This window comes from Corvus moneduloides, chromosome 10 (genome assembly GCF_009650955.1).
Source record: "Corvus moneduloides isolate bCorMon1 chromosome 10, bCorMon1.pri, whole genome shotgun sequence".
In the NCBI taxonomy this organism is placed as follows: Eukaryota; Metazoa; Chordata; class Aves; order Passeriformes; family Corvidae; genus Corvus; species Corvus moneduloides.
The window spans coordinates 23,113,347-23,135,479 of record NC_045485.1 but is presented as its reverse complement, the minus strand read 5'-3'; the positions used below and the strand labels follow the sequence as shown (position 1 = coordinate 23,135,479).

Here is a 22,133-nt window from a genome sequence, read left to right as displayed (position 1 = left end):
GGAAACCCAGACTCACCATCATTCAAACTGTATTTGGAAAAGGTGTGAAAGCTGAAAAAGGAAGGGAGAAAACTAAAGAACCACCTTAATATTTTTGTCCCAGGCCACCTCAAAAAATCAGCAGGCGACTGTTTAACCAAGGGATGAATCTCAGGGGCAAGCAGAGCAGGAAAGCTGAGCTCTTTAAGTGGTCTTTAGCTGAGCAGGTCTCTTCTCTTTCCTCCTCATTTCTTACTCCAGGGTGACACACAGGAACTCCTCTCTGGGCTTGGGACTAATTAGCCACTTGCTCCTCTTTTCTGAGATGAGTTCTTGCCTCTGGGAGGGCAGAGGTGCTCTCAGCCTTCTGCTCCCACACTGAGGAGAAGGGAAATGCTAAGTAAACAGAGGAGGAAGTATCTGAGGGTTCAGGATGTTTTTTTCCCAGCAGACGCAGGCACTCTGACACTTTTTTCATTTCATAAAATACCAGTTTCAACAACCATCCATTATATAAGTTATTTGTTTTCAGAGTTGGTGAATGTTTCCAGTGTTTTTTTTTTTTCCATTTAAGTCACAAAGTTGTCTCAGGTACTCAGTTTTCTCTCTCCTTTCTAATGCCATGACTTGTGCTCTGAGTCATGTGGTACCTGCCTTTGATTAACATAAATATGTGATGTGTTGGTAAACAACCAAATACAGTGCAGTCAAGAGGAGATTTTTCACATCTTAATAATATTTTATTATTTCCACCATTCTGCAAGTGTAATTTCTGGTAAGATTCCTGTTTCTTGAGAGAAATGTGAGGGGAAAATACATTAAAATGACCTTTATGAGCAATTTTACAACTGCGCATTGAATGACTCTCAATAACCTTGTTCACAGGTTTTCTTCCTTTTGGGGTTAGACAGGGTGATTATGTCTTAGACATGTTTTAGGCATACAGTCACATTTTCAGAGTGCAGAAATACATTTGTGACTTTTTTCATGCCCACAAACGATGAGTGTGTGTTACCATTGCTGCATTGTCTGATGTGTTTGTCTGTCCCTGTGTGCACTGTGTCGAGACATCCTCCACACGCCTGTTCTTACAAAGCCTGCATTGACCCAGTGAGTTCCTTCCTTTGGAGAAGCATTTCCGTAGAGACTCGCCCTGAGCTTCCAGGCTGAAATCCTTGCAAAACCCCGCCTTGTTGCGCTGTTTGCCGCCCTGCAAGCAGGAGGAGGTTGTGTCTCACCAGGCTCCCTGGCTTGTTCTTGCAGGTGTACAAGGGAGAAGAGACCACATTCCACATCTCAGGCCTTCAGGTGAACACAGACTATCGGTTCCGGGTGTGCGCCTGCCGCCGGTGCTTGGATACCTCACAGGAGCTCAGCGGGCCCTTCAGCCCCTCGGTGGCCTTCGCGCTGCAGCGCAGTGCCCTGGTGCTGGCGGGCGAGCCGGGCGGCGCCGATGACGCCAAGGCCAAGGCCATGGTGCCCACGGACGAACAGTTTGCGGCCCTCATCGTGCTCGGCTTCGCCAGCCTGTCCATCATCTTCGCCTGTATATTACAGTACTTCTTTATGAAGTAGACAATTCAACGGGAGTTTGAGATACAGATTTAACTAATGCTACGCATTATAATCCACACATTTATTCAGATATTCCTCCTTTTTTTTTTTTTTTTTTTTTTTTTTTTTTTGGGAAATCCTTTGTTCTACCATGCGTTTTATATACTTCTCTTGTTTTTACAGTTCTAGCTTGAAGAAAGATAAATCAGTGTTTTGATGCACCTTTTTGAAATTCAGACTAGGAAGTGGTCAAACTGGAGAAACAAACAAACCGGATACCAAAAGCAAGATTTTTTTGTTTTTCCTTCACGATTTCAAAATTGTCACCAATTTGCCTTTTCGATGTTGCTTTGGGTTTTTTCACTGAAGTTAGTGCAGTCTCTTATCTTACTATTTAGGAAATTTTAATCATGAGTCACTTTTTTTGTCTCTTCTTTTTCCTTCTAAACATTAGTCACAAGTGTGTATAGTGGTAAGACTAGAATACAGTGTTAGTCAAGTACCAGTTTTTCCTTGAACAGTATTTGCAATGTTGCCTACGAATTATTCACTACATTTGCCCCAATTTTTCAAGATAAAACCTAAGTTCTTAGTTTAACTGTTTAGTGCATTTAAATTGGAACAGCATCCTGCAGTTGAAAAACCTTTTTAGTTATCTGTTATTTTTACCGTTACAAACACTATAAAAACTGCCTGTATAAGAAATCAAATAACCAAACTGCATATAAATTATGAAGCATTATAGATCTTTTTTTTTTTTTTTACCATTTTGATTCCTAGCAGTAATTTTAAGTAAGAGGGCATTGTGCAATAGTTAGTTATTCCCATGTTCAGCTATTTAAAAGCTGCTTTAACTTGTCTGTTTGTCACTGTATATAACTATTCCTAATCTGATGCTAGATATTATTCTATTATGTTCAGCCTGATTTATATGATTCGAGCTGGTGACAGCTTAACTGCCTCTACTGAATTAGGTGAGATTTATACTCAATGGAAGCAAACTTTACTGTCAGTTGATCTTTTTTTATGATTAATATTATTATTATTTTTTGGAGGGGTATCCATTTTATGGAACTCTTGGAGGTATCAGAAATCACATCTGTTCGTTTTAAATACCTTAAATGGGTGTCTATGCTGTTCTTACCACGGGGCTGATTGAAATAACTTGGTACCTGGCAAAACTGAGGTGAGAGTCCTGCAGAGGAATGGTCTCTGCTCTGGTGGCAGTGTCCCCCTCCTGCCTGCCCCTTCCCAGACACATTTTAATCCATCGAGACACTAGATTTTTAACTCTCAAGTCATGGGGTTATTTATATTAAGTCAACATTGTGCGAGTACCTCAGGGACATAAATGAGCTGGAGGTGCAAATAGATTCCAAAAGGGTGCAACAGACACAGTGTATTTCCCTGCCTCTTGTTTTTGTATATTTTTGCTACTTGGTTTTGCTTTTGTCCTAGCTTTTTTGTGCTCTGTCTCCATCGTCTAAGATTCAGTGTCCTGTACTAGCATAATATTCCCTTAACCAAAGTAATGGGGAAAAAAACAACATTATTTTTGTTTTTAGGTTTATTTATACTATATACTGCATACAGTACTTTAAATACCAATTACAGTGCAATCTTTTTATTTATTGTAAAAAAAATAAAAAATAAAAAGTGTACTTATGTACTAATCTAATCCCCCTCTCCACCCTCCCCATAGCATGTTACATTTTGTCTGTTTTATACTGTTGTACTTTAGGTCAACTTTTTACCTGGCAGCATTCCTAGTATTATTAATCTTCTTGCATTTTCTTGTGTTTTTGAAGATGGGAGCATCTAGTACATTAAATGCCAAAAAAACCCATTATCAGTGATTCAAACGTTTACATGTATCCAAAAACAAAATCATCTCTGGAAAGAAAGTGCTAAGATCAATGAATTATTCTGTGTGCCTCTCTAGATGTAGCAAATATTAGAAATGTTCTGTATTTTGTTATTGACTATAATTAGTTTGATTTAGCCTTGCAAACTAATGGCATTGAGCTAAATATATATATTTTTTTGTTTCTTGCCAAAGTCATGGCTTGTCAAATTTATTTACATCTTATTTAAATTTATTTGTGATATGAAACTCTGTGACCTTGCATCTGTATTTTGTGAGCAAAGAGTATACAGCTGTTTTCATTGGAGGGGAGAAGAGTGTATTTTTTAAAATGATGAAAAGACCGCTAGTTTGGAAAAAACCCGGAAATTTGAATAGATTCCCTTTTTTTATTTTTGGTATATTGTTTGAGCACTGCTGCTATGAAATCCAAGCTTGACAGCTTTTTTTAAAAAAAAAACAAAAAAACAAAACCTGCTTTAATAAAGAAAGGAAAAAAACCCAACATGCTCTAGATTAGCAATTTTGAAAGTTTGAAATACGAGTGATACTAAAAGCAGTGAGCAGAAGCGGAGGGGAGAGCAATCAGTTACACTCAAAGCATCTCTGTCACTGCTGATTTGTTTGGTCCCTATGTAACCACACTAACCAGAGCACCCAGTCCAAGCCTGAGGTTTTGGGAGATTGTGCTGGAGGAGCTGGGACAGGCCCAGTGAATTTGACATTTTTAGTCTGTGTGTCCTGCCGTAGTGATCTGATTGTCACTCGTGTGTCGATGACAAAGATCACTGATGTCAAACCCTTCTGCTCTGAGGGACATTGTCCCTGACCCACCACTGCTGATGCCTTGGCCCTTCCCAAACCTCCTCGTGCCCCTGATCCAGCAGTGGCAGGTGTTGGATCCAACCCCAGGGCGCTCTGCTCTCACAGGAATCACCACCAACAACAGAGGTAGAATGAAACACTAAATGTTTAATACCCTTCAGGAAGGAGAGAGATGTTTTTATATTGTTCTGCCTTTTTCTTTATGAACTTGAAGTGTTTTCTAATCCTGTTTGTTGGCTCCAGTAGCTCAGTATTCAGTGTCACGATTGAGAAGTGCCCTAATTGAATGTGTATGAACCTTATCCTTGCACAGTTCTTTAAATTGAAAAAGAAAAATAAAATGTTTTTACCTCACTATGGGAACATACATTCCAAGCTTTTCAACTTTAAAAAAAATAATCAGAAGTTTTCTTGTATTGTAAATTTTAGACTATTTCATATGCATTATATTAAAACTGCCATATCAATTTTAATGTATAGATTTTGCAAATACTACACTATGTATGTAAGACTTAACTGTATCTGTAGTGTATATGTAATATATTTATGCCCAATAAATGTTTTAATTCTTTCTGTTTTAATTCTTTATTTTAATTGAACACAGCCCTTTGGGTCTATGTGGCCCCTTCTGGCAGGTCAGTGCTGTTGTGCAGCCTGGAGCAGGGGTGGGAGTCCTCCGTTTACCTCAGGATGTTTCTGGTTTGTAATTGAAGTGGTTTTTGTGAAGAGTAAATTTATAGTAATAATCTGAAAGTCAGGTGTTCTAATCACTTATTTTAAATAGCTTGCATGAAAAATTAAGGATTTATATTTATAAAAATATACCTAGGTTGGTTTTCTCTTAGTAATTAAACACTTGAAATAATAGAGCTTTTAACTTATTATGTGCAATGAATTCAGTTCTTCATCACAATGAATTAGTCTATTATGTGTTTCTTGTCAAACACATTCATGTTAATTTTTTTAATGCTTTTCTTCAAATCACTGCATAAATACAGCAATTCATTTGTTTGCTTTTTTTAATTACTGCAGTTTACAACATGAGCGGGGTTTTCCTAGGGAAATACAGTGATTTTTTTCATTTGCTTGCTCGGCTTTTTATTTAAGCAGTGCTTGCCAAAACAATCTCTTTAACAAAGTATTTTAAATATGTCTATAGAATAGTAATCAGCACTTTGGCATCTGAGGAGATCTTTTCTTTTCAGTGGTCCCTGGTTTATTTCCAGGGGTGTCTGCAGAGATGCTGGAGGGCAGTGAGAGCCCATGGGAGTGGAGGAGGATTTAAACATTTGCTGTTGGAGTTCTGAATGTTACCCTGTGCTGTCATCACCCACGGGTTTGTGCAGAGGTGCTGGGTGCCTTTCCACACACAGACTATGCAGAGCTGGGTAAGTAGCACTAGATTTACTGTGGGTTTTGTTTTGCAAGGAAGCGCAGAGCAAGTTGTAACGGGCTTGGATGATCCTGTATTTACCAGCAGCTCTTTGCCTGCTGGCAGGAGAAGAAGTACCAGCTTTGAAAAGTTCTGGGAGAGAGCAGAGGCTCGTATTTTGGATATTTCTGTGGCCTTAGGGGTGATGCAGCAGTGGGCTGTGGCCCTGGCACATGTCATGGTGTGAGCAGTGCCAGGTGTGCCCCAGCAGCGCGTGGTCCCCAGGCTGGCGCTGCCGTTTCTATGGCAGCAGCGATTCTCTCCTCGTGGTAATCACAGAGCTGCTCAAAAACCAACGCCTGGGATTTGTTTTGCTCCTCATTTCAATTGCTCTTGCCAGCTCAGAGCATGTTTGGTGTGGTGCAGGAGAGCTGAGCCCCACTGGAAGGGAGGTCTCTCCGAGAAACCAGGGGGTCAAAGCCACGTGCGGCACGAGTGGAGCCACGCGCTGCCGGGACGAGTCGGGAAGCAAACAGGATCTGGAGTGTCATCAGCCCGTGTTGTTCAGCTCCTGTGCAGCTTTTCCACAGGCTCACCTGTGTCTTTGAATTTCAGGAGATGCTCAAATCCAGCCTGCTATAAAAAGAAAAGCACTTGCTGAAGGGGGATGGGTCTTAGCTCCAGTGTTGGTGGGTCTCCTACCTGTCCCTCCCATCTTGAAGCATAGCTGAGGTATTTAAAATCCCCCTGAAAATTAAATAGTTGGGCTGGAAGCAGGTGATCATTAAAGTCCCTTCTAACCCAAACCATTCTGTGATTCCATTCTATAAATTTATGGCCGGTGGACATGGGGAGATTCTTCTCCAACGTTAATGACATCTACATCAACAGGATGGTTCTGTTAGACCTGTCTGCAAACAAAGGTGTTAGAGACAAAAAGAAATTTGTGTGGTAATATGAAGTATAAATTATATTTCCTCTGCAGATCTTCTTCTAGAATTAGTGCAGAGTTCGTGATGTATTGCCATTTATTGAAATGGTGTAGAATTATATTCTCTCTCCTTAACCTGGCCTGGAGTAAAGATGCAAATGTTACCTTTCTTTTTCTCAGAATGAGAACCAGGATTAAGTAGAGAGATGGACATTTTGTTTCATTGTTTTTATGGCTGAGCAGAAAAGCCAGCTGAGAGATCCCCTGAAAGGGCTGTTTTATTGGTACTACATTTATAAATTCTGGACAATTACATCTATTTCTGCTCTTGACAATTGCACTCTCAACGCCCAGATTCCAGTGAAATAAAAAGTTTCACAAGGCACTTTCAAACAGAGTGGATTGGCCTGGGATCTGCTGTTACCTAAGTGAATGTGCTGTTATTAGTTTGAGTAGTTACATTTACTGCACTAATTGGTGGCATAGATGGTCTTGCATGCAATCAAAGCTATTTTTAGGTCTACTGACATGGTTAGTAAATAACTGCTTGGGTCAGTGTGCTCAGTGGATGTCATTTCTTAGTAATTTTATTAGCCCATCTCTCACTTTCTGTCACATGGAAGCTATTACTCTCTACAAATAAAATGGAGCAAACAGTAGGGATGCAGAGGTCTTGTGAGGCTTAACTTGTGAACAGAGTTGAGAAATTCACCCTAATCCAATATAAATATTGTCTTTGTTAATTTACAGCTCAAATGCCCTTTCTTTCCATGAAAAGCTTGTGAGCTGGTGTTGGTGTTGGCTGGGCTCAGAGGCTGTGCAGCACTGATGGTGTTGGTGTTCCCTGGCTGCACTCTGGGCAGGATGCACTTGTTCCCTGCCCAGCCATGGCTGCAGCACATCAGGGTTTGCTGAGAAAATCAGGTCTTTGAACTCAGCAGGGCCAAATATCCCCTGGATGCTGCTGTGTGGAGTTTGTATAGTGTTGGATGTAGCTCTTGGTTGCTGATTGCTCTGGGTCACAGCGCTGAAGCTGCTGCTGCTCCTGTTCTGCCTTCTCTCCAGTGTGGGGGTTCAGAGTTCCTTGTGCTCTTTATGGCTCTGTCCCATCCTTGTTCAAAGTGTTGGTGATTGACTTCAGTGTTCTGAAACCAAAAGCATCATAGCTTTACAAACCTCTGGTTATTCTCTGAGTGAGCCCTGTCTGGACAGTGATGGTGCAAGCCCCTTCCTCTGGCCCACATCAGCCTGTCTCACAGGAAGGGGCGTTGGATACAGATCTGGGCTTTGGATACAGATCACAGCCTTTGGCAGGGGCACTGCTCTGGCTGTGTGGCAGAATCCAGATTCCACTGAAGTGTGGGAAATCAGTCACGAGCCCACAGCAAAGACTGAAAGGAATCAGGTAAATACAAACCTCTTATGGGTTTTGACACCACAGCTGGTCTGAGGTGTCTTCCCTGTGAGGGTGGTGAGACCCTGGCGCAGTTTGCCCAGAGAAGTTGTGGGTGCCCCATCCCTGGAAGTGGTCAAGGCCAGACTGGGTTGGGTTCTGACCAACCTGGTCTAGTGGGAGGTGTCCCTGCCCCTGTCAGGCTGTTGGCACTAGATGGTCTTTAAGGTCCCTTCCAACCCAAACCATTCCATGATTCTGCATACCGGCATTAGACCAGAGATCCTCAGGCAGTGCCCGAGGCATCCAAGGGATGAGCCCCACAACAGCACTTTTCTCCCAGAGCCAGGATACCAGCTGATCCACACAGAAACGCTTGGGCTGGCTGCCCACTCCCCTCCTCACAAACTTAAAAGAGTTGAGTTGGTTCAAAACTCCACATTCAATCAAAACTAGCTCAGGCAATTGCACCTTTCACAGCCCCGTGCTGATGCCCCCAGCATAGCACAGCAAATTTTAGAAAAATCAGTCTCATTGTCACTGCTTGATAAAAATACCAAGGTGCTATCGACTGGGCAGGATCTGTGCCTCAGTGTGACCACGAATCTTGGCTTCATGTTGGTGAGAATTTGCAGTATGAGGTTTTGCTGTCTATTGCCATGTTAAACCTCTTTAAACCCCTGCTCCTCAGAGCTCTTCGTGCTGTGGCTCATTGCAGAGCAGGCTCGTGGTGTCAGATTCCCTGCCTGCCCACCCTAATGAGCCATGATTCGCAGCACCAGGTCATTAGTGGAAGGAGGCTGTGGAGGGAAGAACAATGTGGACAGAAGCTTGGAAATAGCCGTGCCTTTTCTTTCTCGCGGACAGTGCTGCAGTCATGTGAAAATCAATCAGAACATGAGAAAAAAGCAAAGGATCTTTTGATCCAGAAGCATTAAACATGGGGACAAGTGCTGGGAAAACATCTCCTGAGCCCTCAGAGCAAGCTCTGAAGGTGAGAGTGGGGTACTTTACTTCTGAGAGCAATTTTGCCTTATGGACTCGCACACATCACCAAACCATTATTTTCCTCCCAGTGAAAGAATCAAAGCAGGTGTGGAAAGCCATAGAATGCCTTTATTTGGCAAAACACAAAGTTGTTTATCTCCAAGTACAACTGGAGGAGCAGTCTGTAGCTCTCTGAAGGATGTATTTGTGCACAGAAATGAGAGCTGAGATTGGCAGCCGGGCACTGGGGGGTTTGGATGCTGATCTAGGGGTCAAGCCCTCCCCTCCTCCTGGGGGTTGCTCCCATCCCTTTGGGTGGTTTGCTGGGATGCTGCACAGCACCCGTGGGGCTCTACTCTGCTCACATGGTGTTTTCTCCTTGTCCCACCCATGGCCAGCAGTGTGAGGGCTTGGCAATGTGTCAGGGCTGGGATCCAGGTGACACTGCTCATCAGTGTGCATCATGGGTTTGGAGGTGTTTGCCCTCCAAAACTGTGCTGCAGAGCCACCTCCTCTCACTGAGCAGAACCGGGTCAGTGTGTTTGCAGGGCTCAGAGAAATGAGCCTTCAGCATCACCAGGTCAGCCCCAAGGTGAAGCCCCGGTGCTTTTCGTTTTGATCCAGGTTATTGGGTTAATGAGAGGCTCTGAATTTTGGTCTTAGGGGAAAAGTCATGGCACGCACCCATCCACAACTGAGATGGGGAAGGGCCATAACACACAAGTGCTGGACTTGGAAGGGCATGGAGACCTTTTTGCTGGAAAAAGCACTGAGGAAGCCTCTTAAAGACCCACGAAGTGTGTTAGTTACACTGGATAATGCTAAAGTGCTGTACTGTGCTGGAATCACAGCTGGACTGAGGCTTGATGGCAAGTGACTGCAGAAACCTCTTAGCCTGTGTTAATGCAAGACAGATTACATTCTCCTTTTCTCTGCTGTACTTGCATAATCACAATTTAGAGATAAGAGGCAAATCCTGATCTAACGTTTGCTTTTCTGGTTTTTCCCTAAACAGCAGCAGACAGGGTTGTGGTTTCATGATGCGACAGGGCTGGCACAGCTGGACCCCATCATTTAACAACTGCTTGGGGCAAAAGTTTGGCCAGGGACGTGGGACATGCAGCCAAACCCCTGTGGGTTTTACCTGTCTCTCAGCAGAACTCATTTCAGAGGGAAAAGCCATTGGCAAGCATGTCTGTGTGAGGAAATTGTTTTGCTCCTCACACAGAGGGGTGAAGTTTATGCGGAGCTGGGAAGGATTCCAGGTGATCCATCAGGTGGGGATGTGTGGGGGAAGGAGATGGCTGAAGGGGGGTGTGTATCACTGCCCTAAGTGAATAATGGACTTGCCCAAGCGAGCAGAGGTTTCCCACTAACACCATATGAGCTTCCAGCTCCCCAGATACTGCTGGCATCACTCTGGGCAGGGTGTGTCTCCAGCTACCTGTGCCTGACACCAAATAGTGTCAGACAGTGCAAACTGCCAGGGGGCCCGGGGCATCCAGCTCCTGCAACTGCATCTGCTGGCTCATCCTGAGGATTTTCTGGGGAGCTCCTGTGTGTATGCAGGCCCGGGACCTGGTGCAAGGATTCCTGTGCAGATACAAACCCCAGTGCAGGGGTAGGTTCACCATGGACAGCAGGGATGCAGAGCCGGGGCTGTGGAAGTGGAGTACACAGCGTCTCTGCAGTGTCAGCCAGAGGTTGCTTGCTTCCCAAATGAAGTTTTTTGTGGGTTGCTGTGCTGAGCACTCTGGCAGCACAGCTCAGGAACAGAAAACTGATGCTGGGAGCTGCCAGACCCAGCCCAGAACCTGGGAAGGACACCCAGAGGGTACAAGTGGATCCACACCCCATCACTCTGGGACAGTAGGGTTTGAGCAAGGGGTTAAAATGCATTTAAAATTAATTTTTGTAAAACAGGGCTGATACTTTATATTGGGAGTTGTGAGGGTAAAATGTAGTTACGGTGCTTTCAGCTGGGGGGTGAGGAGGGCAGTTCAGGGTGTGGGGAAGTAACAGCAGGCGCATCACTGGGAGATGAATTAAATACATTTTTTTGTTCCAAATTTGAATTTATTTCTCAAGATATAATTTACCTCTTCAAGGCCATGGGATTTTTGCAAAAGATCCAAGTTCTATGGAAGCCCGGCCAGAAACATCCACTGGGCTCAGAGCAGCAGCATCCTAGAACCAGTAGATCCATGACAGAGAGGGGGTTCTCCTCGGTGTTTAGGTATCTAAAAACTGCTGATTTTAATAGGGCTTATGCAAATGTAATTTGATGCAAACTTACATAACTGCTGAATATCTATCAATTCCACTTTTGACAAGGAAGTGCTGGTTTTCCAGTGTATTTTATTTTTGGCAAGAAATACAATAGGACATGATTTTCTGCCTGTGCATGCCTCCATCAAAGGTACTTTTCTAAAATGAGTGAAGCTTTCTGGTAAAGTCCTTTTGACCTATTTCATCACCAATTTAACACATTGCCAAGAAAGAAAATGCAGCCAAATTGTTCTTGTTTATTTGTGAAGCTGTGATACAAAATGTAGAGGTAGAAAAGCTTTTAGAACTGGGACTGTTTAACGAATGAACTTTCAGTTATTTTCTCTATGGGCTGCTCCCATTCAAGTCAGTAAGAACACAGCAAAATTTTGACTTTTCAGGTGTCTACACTGGTTTTTTTCAGTCAGAACTGGCTAGGTTTGTTCCCACAGGGTAGAGTTTCCAGAAATTGAAAGGTTCAACAGCCTGAAAAAACTCTTCCTGCAGAGCTGCCCTGTCTGCCATGCCAATGAACAGCCCAGTGCCTGCAAGGGCTCTTGTCTTCCCCCCATGAAAAATGGATCTCAAAAGCCATGTCCAGACCCAAAATGGGATGGCTTTGGGCAGAAGCTGCCAGGAACATGATGTGCTGCAGAAATGCCCCAGGAAGCACAGGGTAAAGGCTTTGTCTCTGCTGGGAGGTGTTTGCCAGGACAGTCCAGGCTGAGAACGTGGAGCGGCTCCGGTGGGTGAGGCAGGCAATGAGACCGTGCCAGCATCACTTTGCCAGCACAGGCTGTTTGCCACTGCCCTCTGCACCTGCAGCATCCTCTGCCCCTGTACATCCTGCCAGAGACAAGGCAGGAGGAGCCTTGCCCCTTGTTACCACCCAAGACAGATGGATGATGTCTACCTTGGACTGACTTCACCATTCTTAGGTAAAAAATGCTCTTCAAACCTTGCTTACACTTCTTTTTTCCAGTGATTTTTTTACAACTTGGCCACGGTCTGGTTGGATGGGGCCCTGAGCCATCTGATCTAGTGGGTGGCATCCTGCCCACAGCAGAGGGTTGGGGACTAGATGGTCTTTAAGGTCCCTTTTATGTTCTGTGATTCTCTGACTAACGCCCAAGACAAGCAGTGCTGGATTCATCCATCAGTGCAGGTGGGGATGTGTGTATCTTTTTGGAGCTATCAGACAGAAGTTGAAATTATGATGCAAAAGCAAGGGCTATCCAGGTTTTGAGGTGTTTTTATTTCCTGCTTTCCTTATAAAAGCAGTTCATTATGAACCAGTTTGAAGCAGCAGTTCCTGTTCACCATCTGCAGTCAGCACGTGCTGGTGTGGCCCCACTGGGTTTAGAGAATCCATAGAGAAAAGTTTTGGTACTGAGGGAAGCAGAACTAAAGGCTGGTGTAGTGACAGCTACAGTGTGTTAAATGTTTGTGTTCTCTGCTAGATGTGAATATTCTGCTTGTGCAAGAGTCATATGAAGGTGGCTACTCTCCTTTAATAAAAATGTGTGTATTTTGCAAATACAAGTCCATTTCCTCACTGAGAAGGAAAAAGTCCTGTCCTCCCTCCCAAGAAGCAACCAGTCCCTTTCTTTCTGACTTTTATGACCCCAGATCAAATGTTTTAAATTTCATTCTATACACAAAGTTGTGGAAATTTTACAGTGTTGGTAGAGCTAAAATTTACATTTTCTCCTGATGGAATGTTTAGGCTAGATGAAATTATTAGTATGTTTGTAGTTTGTATGCACAAATTACATGTGTCTACACAGGGCTTTAATGTTGGAGTTACTCTGGTTAAACAAAATAGCCTAATCAAGTTAGTTATCCAGGTTTGGGGAAAAAAATTAAAATACAAATATGAAAAAAAAAAAAAAAATTTAAATCCGATTGCGTGAATCCCATCCAGCACCACAGAGCCACTGGGTTATAAAGGGTCTCATCACTTTATTTCTTTTTCTGTTCACATTTAATAGCACAGACACAGCTGAGATTTGAAACACTGATGTGACGCTGGGTGTGTGTGATCAGCTCGTTTACACAGACAGGTTGTTAGTGAGCTCACATCTCACCCTCTTTCCATGGTTCCCAAATGTCTTGTTTCCCTGAGTTGCATGACTTGTGCCACCAGACCTGCTTGTCAGTCAGTGGGTGAGAGAACGGCGAGGTGGATGTGGGTAGAGGTGAAGCAGGAGATGATCCTGCAGTACCTCAGAGTGGGTGTTTGCACATAAATCCTGCTCTCCTGGAGTGGAGAGGGGACAGGCTCAGGTGCCACCAAGGAGCAGCAACCAGCAAAGGTGAGAGAAAAGACACTGAATATACAGAAGAAGCCAATTTCTCTTGTGAGTTCAACCTGAGCAGCTGAAGGTGTAGCAGGGGGATAGTGGCCCATCGGTGTGAGCGGGGGGTTGAAGGCCGGCGAGTTCTGCTAACACAAAATTCATTAGGGAGAATTAAAATTCAGCAGGGAGAAAGGGCTGTGGACCAGCTGGGGATGAACACTAGAACCAAATGAACAGAAAGCTGCTATCACACATGCATGCTCCAAAGCTCTGTCAGCTCTGTGGGCCACAAAACCCACAGGTTGGTGAGACAGTAAAAGCCATATTCATTAGCACAGAGAATGGAACGTTTTCTGGTTTGCTTTGAAATGGCACACTTGAGGTATAAAAATCTAATTTAAGGGGTTTATGAATCAAGCATGAGAATGTGTCTGCCTGTGTCTTTTAATGCAGATTTTTCTATTACTTTCTCAGGTCACGGTGGTTAAAAAATGCAAAATGTTCTCAATTCAATACTGCAGCAAATGAGCACAACAGCACACCAGGCTTTGCAGGGGGATGTGGCACTGGGAACAGACTTTTAACAGAAACATGGGGGGTTTACAGGCAGGATGCCCATCCTCAGCAAGTTTTGGGGTGCGGTGGGGTGCAGTTAGGGACAGGTAGCCACAGACTCGTTACAAATATTGAAACAATCAAAAGCTTCCAAGTTCAAACACATCAAGTCATTCACAGTCAAGCTGAACAGAACAAGTACAGATGATTTAGCTAGTAAAAAAAAAGAGACTTTGGTGGGTGATTGCATTCCACATTTTTATAGCATCACTGCAGGCCTGAAGTCAGCACTGTCCTTGTCCCACTGATATATATATTTCAAAAAAATATTTCAGTACAGTCACATTCTAAGCCACTTCTGTGAAAGCATTTTTTTTGTTTCCTTTCTACTTGGATGTGACATGAAGGTTATTTATTTTTAGCATGTTTAAAAATTATCCATTTTATATCTCTTTTTCTTTTTTTTTAAGAAATCATTTTCCTCATTCAGAGAAAAACGTGAGCTTACTTAAAAATTGGTATTATGAAAAGTGTATCAAATTTCCTGTTTACTACTCCAAAAAGGCAATTCCATTTTCTCTCTCTAGGGTCTGGTTAGATGCTAGCAAAATTCTTAGCAAAACTAAAGCTAACTCTGGAAAAATTCAGCTCGAATTGGCCGCTGCTGAAGTCGTACAAACTCTCGAGTGAAGTGGGCCACGTTTGCCTGGTCAGAGCGGCACAGCCTAAATCGGGGCTAAAGTCAGCGTTACAAAATCATACAGGCAAAAGGAGCACAAAAATAACACCTGGAGCACTGCCAAATTCTGTGACCGCTTGTCTCTCCTCTCACAGTCCCAAACTTTAGATTGTTCCCCTCCCATCTTTCACTGCCTGCATCGCACCTCTCAGCCCATCCGGGTGATGACCAAAGCACCGCTTCCAGCGTTGTGATTCCCGTTCCTTGCCCTCTTCCTTCTCCCGTTATGGCTTTCTGGGAGACTCAGCGAGCGCAGCTCTGGGCTCCTGCTGTCATGTGGTGACGCTGGGCTCTGTCCACCTGCGGGAGCTGCCCTGCTTGCTGCTGGACAGGCTCTTCCTGGGCAGGGCTTTGAGTCCGAACAGGCGGCAGGCGGCCACGCGGTACTTCCTCGACATGATGTTGTAGAGGATGGGGTTGATGGCTGCACTAAGGTAGAAGAGGACAAAGGACACCAGGTTGCAGTACTGGCTGATCACTGCAATCTCCAAGGATCCAGCTTCGAAGGATTTGGAAAATAAGTACCGTCCTACGTGAAAAGGCAACCAGCAGAGTATGAACGCAAATACCACCACGACTAAAATAAAAACAGCAGAAGAAAGTGTGTTAAAGTGTGAGTATCGACATACAGGTGATTAACATTCTGTTTTGCAGCTCTGCTCCTTTAACAAATTAATCACGAAGTGTGAAAATGCTTCCCCTAAGCTTTCAGTTGTGTCTCAATACATTCTCTGAGAGTATAAATAAGTGATACTTAATACACTTGGATCGTATCTAAACAGGCTGCGTGAATATTGCCCAACTAATCTGATGTAGCAAACTTCTGACCTATAAAACTTATGTTTGCATCAACAGAGCATTAAAGAATCCAAATGGTGACAAAAAAAGTATAAGCATCTATCATTTGCAGTGTTTAAAAAAAGTAAATTATATGTGATAGACTCAGCACTGTGGTTTATAATGAAGAATGTAATCACTGGGAAGCAAAATTATTTAAGACAAAAAGCAAAATTGTTTAAGGCAAAGGCCCCAAAATAAAACACAGAATGGGGACTTGTAGAGCACATATGCCAAGGTAAGAACAGGAGAGTGGTGCACCCCTCCAGTTTGTCCATTTTTTGGAACATGAGTTACCCCCAAGAAGAGTAGAACTAAATGTATAATATATAACTGCATAATTGTAGTTATACAGAATATCTGTGATAATGTTTTACTACTGCAGTTGCATTTACATGTAAACATCATGTCTGTAGAATAATAGAAATGTGTGTATCTCAGAACACTGGCCCATTGGAATTTTCATCTGAGAGAAAGGGAAACTGTTTCTGTTCATTTCCTGCGTGCCTTTGACCTTTATTATTTTTCATATTGCTCTCAGTGTATCTATTAATATGCTGCAGAGCAAAACCAGAAAACTCGAGCAAGGGTTTCTGACATTCTTAAGCAATTTTTACAGTTAATCTGTTCATGGAATCACAGAATGGTTTGTGTTGGAAGGGAACTTAAAGAAGATCTTTTTCCAGGCCCCCTGCTAAGAGCAGAGACACCTTACACAAGACCAGGTTACTCAGACACCTGGCCCTGGTGTTCTCTTGTTTTAGCAGTCCTCATATCCTCATATCACGTCTCAGAAGACAATAAAATTCAAATTGCTAAGAGCAATGGTTTTAGTTATCTTTCCCAAAAATTCTGCACCAGCATTCCCAAGTTTAAAAGGATGCTTATGCAAGACTTGTGGCAGACTGGAAGGCACAGAGCTTGAGGTTCAGAGTAGGTTTTCCAGCTCTGCATCTTCTTGAGCCAACCACTCCCAGTTTTCCCTCACTATCTTCACTACATAATTCAGATGATTTCCTAGCTCACATGGGGATTTGAATCCATGTAATGAATATTACCATTGTTCATAATGAACACAGTTTTAAGCACAGTCTATTGTGACTAGAATTTTAAGCACGTGTAGGCATGCAATATCCCTAGTCAGGCTTTTGACAGTTTGATCTTCATGCTTGCAGAATCCCATAGATTTCAATAGGAATGGGGTGTGACAGCTCCTTTGCAAGTCAGGCTATACATTTAGGTGTTTAATTTCGGACCCAGAAGCATAACCTGTCTTTACAGTTAAAAGAACTGCTGATGCTAATCCCATTTACTTGATGTTCAGGCAACTGATAAAGCCTCAGAAAGTGCCTTCTAAATTTTAAGCAGAACATTAACACCAGTGACAGCAAGACTGCATTGAGCATCTGCTGCCACTGAACCCTCACTAACTTCTTTCCATCTTTCCATCAGGCATCAGACTGTTATCATTTAAGGAATATTGGCTCTCTGTCAAAGGAGTGTCTTGCCACTGCCTGGCTGTTCTCAGACCTTGTAAAAGGGAAAAATAGTGCCTGAAATATTGCAATGCTTGTGCCAATATTTCAGGGCAGAAATACATTTTATTTCAAAATTCTTTACGATTAAGTATATGGAAATACAAACATGGTAGTAATATAGGTAATTTACTTACAGTCAGTGGAAGTTCATAATCTTGAACCTCTGGAAGTGTAAACAATTAATTACTTCCAAGGTCATGCTTACCAGACTGAATTCTATTAATCATAAAATGGAGCTGAAAGGGCATAAAGAATGCTGTGGGTTTTATTATTCTTCCTGCTGTTGCAGAGTAATAAATCAGGACATGAACAAAAAGATCAGATAGGCTCCTATTTGATAATTAAGGTACTTAGGACTCGCTGCCACCTCTTGTCTGCCTCATTAGCCCACCACTTCAACCCTGCTGAAAGGAGCCTGTGAAAGCTTCTTCCTGCAGAGCATCTCATCCCCCCAAAATCCACGGGATGACTTCCACTGCAGAGGACTTTTGGCTTGGATAAAAGTATGCAGCAGCAGCAGCAGGATTCTGCAGTTTTCAGACACGAGACTGCAGGACAACTTTTTGGGTTTGTGTATCAAACTGCCACCACATGTACTGGCTTAGTAGGTTAAGACTTGAGTTTCCATGTGCCAACCACAAGCGTTGTTTCAAGCATTCAGCAGTGTCAATATACAAAGTTAGGAATGACAGTGTCGGTTATCCTGATCCTGTTTTCTTACAGTCTGTGAGATTTTACAGCATCACAGACCTCAAAGGAGACTCAGTGCTCCTGGTTCAGCATATCCTGCTGTTTTGCTAATATAAAAATGCAGATTAATTTTCATAAGCTTACACAGCCAGGGTAGGAAATAACCCCAATTTGCTAAAACCTTGATATTCTTTTCCTATGAATCTTAAGTGCACATCATGCCCTGCCTGCATGGCTGTAGTCTGCAGCTCGACTTCATGGCTTGAGAAGGGTTTAGTTTTGTTTAAAAATCAAATAAACTGTTCTTCTGTAAATAACATTGCTATCCACAACCAAAGAGCAAAAATGCTCAAAAATCTCCGGGGCACAAGCTAATTATAACTGTAGTATTTGTCATTGTCAGGGATTCTTATTAATGTTTGTTTAACTGTTTGGGAGTCCCCAGTTAGAAATAAATCTAAGGGAGGAGGAGAGTTATTCTACAGATACCTTGAGGTTTACCCCTTTGCATGAAACATTTTCCGTAAATGCTTTTCTTTGGAAGCAACTATAGTAAACTATCAGAGAGCTCCCAGTCTTTTTCTCTCTCACACACACACACGAGCACACACATCCTTTTGGAAAAACAGAGCAAGAGGACTCGTACCTAACATTTTCACAGTTTGCTTGTTGTTCTTATCCCTGATGACAGAGTTTGGACCGATGTTCTTTCTCTTCCTCCTCCAGAGCTTCCTCCCGATGAGGCTGTACAGCACGGTCAGGCAAAACACGGGCAGGAAAAAGAAGATGCTGGAGGTCCAGACCATGATGGTGAGCAGCCCCGAGCGGATGGCGTACTCTGTGGCTCGGCACTCATTGGTGCTCAGGGGGTTCGTGCCGTTCTCGTGCTCGACCCCCACCAGGATGAAGATGGGGCCGGCGCTGATGAAGGAGATGGCCCAGAGGAAGAGGATGACCAGCTTGACCTTCCCCTTGGTGATGATGACTTTAGCTCGCAGGGGGAAGCAGATGGCGACGTACCGCTCCACGCTGAGCGCCGTGATGTTGAGGATGGTGGAGTAGGTGCAGCTCTCGCTGATGAACTGGAAGAGCTTGCAGAGGAGGTCCCCGAAATTCCAGGGCCGGTACTGCCAGAGGCGGAAGAGGTCCAGGGGCATGCAGAGGAAGATGAGCAGGTCGGAGAAGGCCATGCTGGACAGGTAGAAGTTGGTGGTTGTCCTCATGTCCCGGAACCGCGACACCACCAGCATGGTCATGAGGTTGCCGATGATCCCGATGACGAAGAGCAGGACGCAGGCGACGGTGATGCCGGTGAGCACGGGCACGGGGAACAGGTGCAGCGGGGGCTCAGCGCCCGTCCGGTTCTCCGCGCCGCGGCCGCCCGCGCTCCCCTCCCGCATCCTGGCGCCGCGGGCTGCGCATCCCCGCCCGGCGCGGCGCGGCCCCGCGCGGTCCCCGCTGCGCGCCCGGGCAGGTGCGGGGCCGGGGGCGGGGAGGGACGGGCAGGGACGGGCGGCCCCGCTCCGCCTCTCCGCGTCCGCCGCTCCCCCCGGCCCGGCCCGGGGCGGGCGGGCGCTGCCGCGCGTCACAGGAGACGTGGGCACGGAGCGGCCCCGCCGCGACCCCGCGGGCCGCTGCCCCCAGCCTCCAAACTTTCTTCCCGAGCCGCCGGCGCGGCACCTCTCAGCCCGGGCCGGGTCCGCCCCGGCTCCTGCCCCGCCGCCCGCCCGCTTGGGCAGGTGCGGTGCCGCCTGTCCGTGCTCCCGGTGCTGTCCCCAGGTGCGGTGCCGCCTGTGCGTGCTCCCGGTGCCTTCCCCAGGTGCGGTGCCGCCTGTCCGTGCTCCCGGTGCTGTCCCCAGGTGCGGTGCCGCCTGTCCGTGCTCCCGGTGCTGTCCCCAGGTGCGGTGCCGCCTGTCCGTGCTCCCGGTGCTGTCCCCAGGTGCGGTGCCGCCTGTGCGTGCTCCCGGTGCCTTCCCCAGGTGCGGTGCCGCCTGTGCGTGCTCCCGGTGCTGTCCCCAGGTGCGGTGCCGCCTGTCCGTGCTCCCGGTGCTGTCCCCAGGTGCGGTGCCGCCTGTGCGTGCTCCCGGTCCCTTCCCCAGGTGCGGTGCCGCCTGTCCGTGCTCCCGGAGCCCCGGTGCTGTCCCCAGGTGCGGTGCCGCCTGTCCGTGCTCCCGGAGCCCCGGTGCCGTCCCCGGCCGGCGCTGTCAGCGCTCTGTCCCCGCACACGTCGCCCCGCGGCGCTCCGCACACGCGGCCGGCCCCGCAGCCGTGGGTGCGATCGCTGCCTCCTCGCTTCGTATCTTTGCTCTGCCCTTGGATGTTGGCAGGAGCCCGGCCAGGCTCCAGTTCAGTGAAGCTGCAGCAGTCACCCGCTTCTACATGATTTACCTGCAATTAAATTTCCATTCAGCGTGTTACCGCTGTCCTCTGCTCTGCCCTTTGCAGGCACCGACAGAACCGTGCTTCCCCAGCTGCAGACTCCTATTGTACTAAAAGATAATGCTGTACCCAAGAAGAAATAAGATGTAAGCAGAACAAGGTGAGATCAGGGGCAGTAAAGTAACTTCCCACACGTATGTTTAGGGTGTATTTCCCCACCTTTCCAGCTTGTCCCCACAAACTGTAAGGGTATGTGTGCTGCAGCACAATCTTCTTTCATTCCTGTCTATCTACAGGGGCTGGATCTCGTACCCTATCTCTCAGGGGACAGGCAGTGCTCTGATTCCATGTTGGTATCTAGCTTAACCATAGAATCATGGAATGGTTTGGGTTGGAACGGATCTTAAAGGTCATCTCATTCCCACCCCCTGCCATGGAACACCTTTCACTAGCCCAGGCTGCTCCAAGCTCCATCCAAGTCAGCAGGGAAGCAGGTTTATGCTGTTTCCCTGGGTGCAGTCCACCACTGCCATTCCCATTTCACAGCTGCAGGGCTTTGTTGAAGGGTAGCTAGAGCACAAGTGCGGTGTGACACAGTGCTTAGTTACTCTGAATGTGCCTGTTTTCTGTAATTTGTGCCTTCTGTAATAATGCAAGCATTAGCCTTAGTGCCTTGTCCATATCCTAATTGGATGACATATTTTTGCAGTTTCACTGGAATCAGTATTCTCATTCCTGCTCATGAACTGTGAGACAGTTTTGCAGCAAGTTACTCAACAGTTGCTAAATTTTATGAGGGATGGCTGCGCATTAATTGCAGTTGAAAAGGAGGAAGAGCCTAATGTACTTCTCACTTTGTCTATCCAGCTGCCTGTATAGTTGTGTTACATGTTTCTGAATAAAAATCACGGGCTTTATGCCCCTAAGATAGTTATTTTATATTAGAATTGTGTCCCTAATCTAATTTACATGATATTGCTTTATATTATGGAGGAGATGGCAACTGCCTCTGTGGTTAGGCTGCCAAATACTTTGCATTATTATAAGGAATTATTTCACTCTTTTAAAAAATTTCTTTCTCCTAATAAATTCTCAGACCAGTGGTGTTAGCTGCAGGATGTTGACATTTGCCAGAGAAAATGGCCTGAAGCTATAAATGTGACTTTCTATGTTGAGAGGATCCTTCATTCTCACGAAATTCTTCCAGTTTTTGCTGAGCTGTATCTTGTCAAAAGTGACCATTTCTCTTTCCCCAGAGAGACAGAAGCTTCCTTTTTCCTTTCCTTTCCTTTTTTTTTCTCTTCTTTTTTTCTTTTTCACCCAGGAAAATAATTTATTCCTTTCTAGGATAGTAACTGAATCATGGTGTGTATACCAAAATCAAGTACCCAACAGTGAGTTAGCACTCCAGATCTGTACACTCCAGACTACCTGAGCTTGCAATGCAGTGATTTAACACTGGATTCCTTGGGAGTTTGATGTGTTGTGAGCCATTTGGATCAGAACTGGCAGCTGTACTTCAAATCCAGCAACATCGATCTCCTTCTTAAAAGGGTATCATGAGTCAAGGGCTCCTCTGGCTGCTTTTCCTGCATGGGGCTGGGTCAGAGCCAGAAAAAAATGTCAGTTGAGAGAGAAGAAAAGCAGCTTTAGTTTTCTGATTCTTTCTGATTTTTTTGGCAATTGCAGGCCAACTTTAGGTGGAATATGAAGATTTGTCATCCCACAAAAAACGCACGATAAGGGATTCCTGCTTCTGCTTTGCACATGCTAAAGGACAGTGGTGATAGAAGAGGTAAGAGCTGTGAGAGAAGATGGCTCTAGGCTCCCAAAAGTTATCTGCTAGCCCTCAGCTGCAAGAACATCAGTTTCATGTTGCCAACAACACAAGAGTGAAGGCATTGGTCTTACTGCAATGAAAG

At 45.1% G+C, this 22,133-nt stretch overlaps 2 protein-coding genes across 5 annotated transcripts in view; one reads left to right on the top strand and one right to left on the bottom strand.

Moving 5' to 3' along the window:
* Positions 1-4,795, top strand: part of FNDC3B (fibronectin type III domain containing 3B) — a 184,363-nt gene extending 179,568 nt beyond the window's left edge. For both annotated transcript variants that reach the window (XM_032119442.1, XM_032119443.1), the window contains exon 26: positions 1,243-4,795. In XM_032119442.1, the coding sequence (XP_031975333.1) occupies positions 1,243-1,554 (312 nt within the window). In that variant the 3' untranslated portion in view covers positions 1,555-4,795. The remainder of the gene's footprint in view (positions 1-1,242) is intronic.
* An 8,320-nt stretch (positions 4,796-13,115) lies between these two features.
* GHSR (growth hormone secretagogue receptor) lies at positions 13,116-19,261 on the bottom strand. Of its 3 annotated transcripts, none has more exons than XM_032120160.1 (2): positions 18,479-19,261; positions 13,116-15,196 (listed from the first exon to the last, which is right to left on the bottom strand). In XM_032120160.1, the coding sequence occupies exons 1-2, from the start codon at positions 19,230-19,232 to the stop codon at positions 14,916-14,918; spliced, it is 1,035 nt and encodes a 344-aa protein (XP_031976051.1). In that variant the 5' UTR covers positions 19,233-19,261; the 3' UTR covers positions 13,116-14,915. The 3 variants fall into 3 exon arrangements, with proteins under 3 accessions (XP_031976051.1, XP_031976050.1, XP_031976052.1); XM_032120159.1 differs by having other exon boundaries at positions 14,940-15,344; XM_032120161.1 differs by having other exon boundaries at positions 14,940-15,296.
* Positions 19,262-22,133: the final 2,872 nt, after the last annotated feature.

Bases quoted from the DNA above. Each gene is read 5' to 3' on its own strand.
- GHSR (XM_032120159.1), bottom strand. From the start codon at position 19,232: ATGCGGGAGGGGAGCGCGGGCGGCCGCGGCGCGGAGAACCGGACGGGC. The intron at 15,345-18,478 runs GTACGAGTCCTC...TTTTTATTTTAG, and splicing joins GCAAACTGTGAAAATGTTAG to TCGTGGTGGTATTTGCGTTC.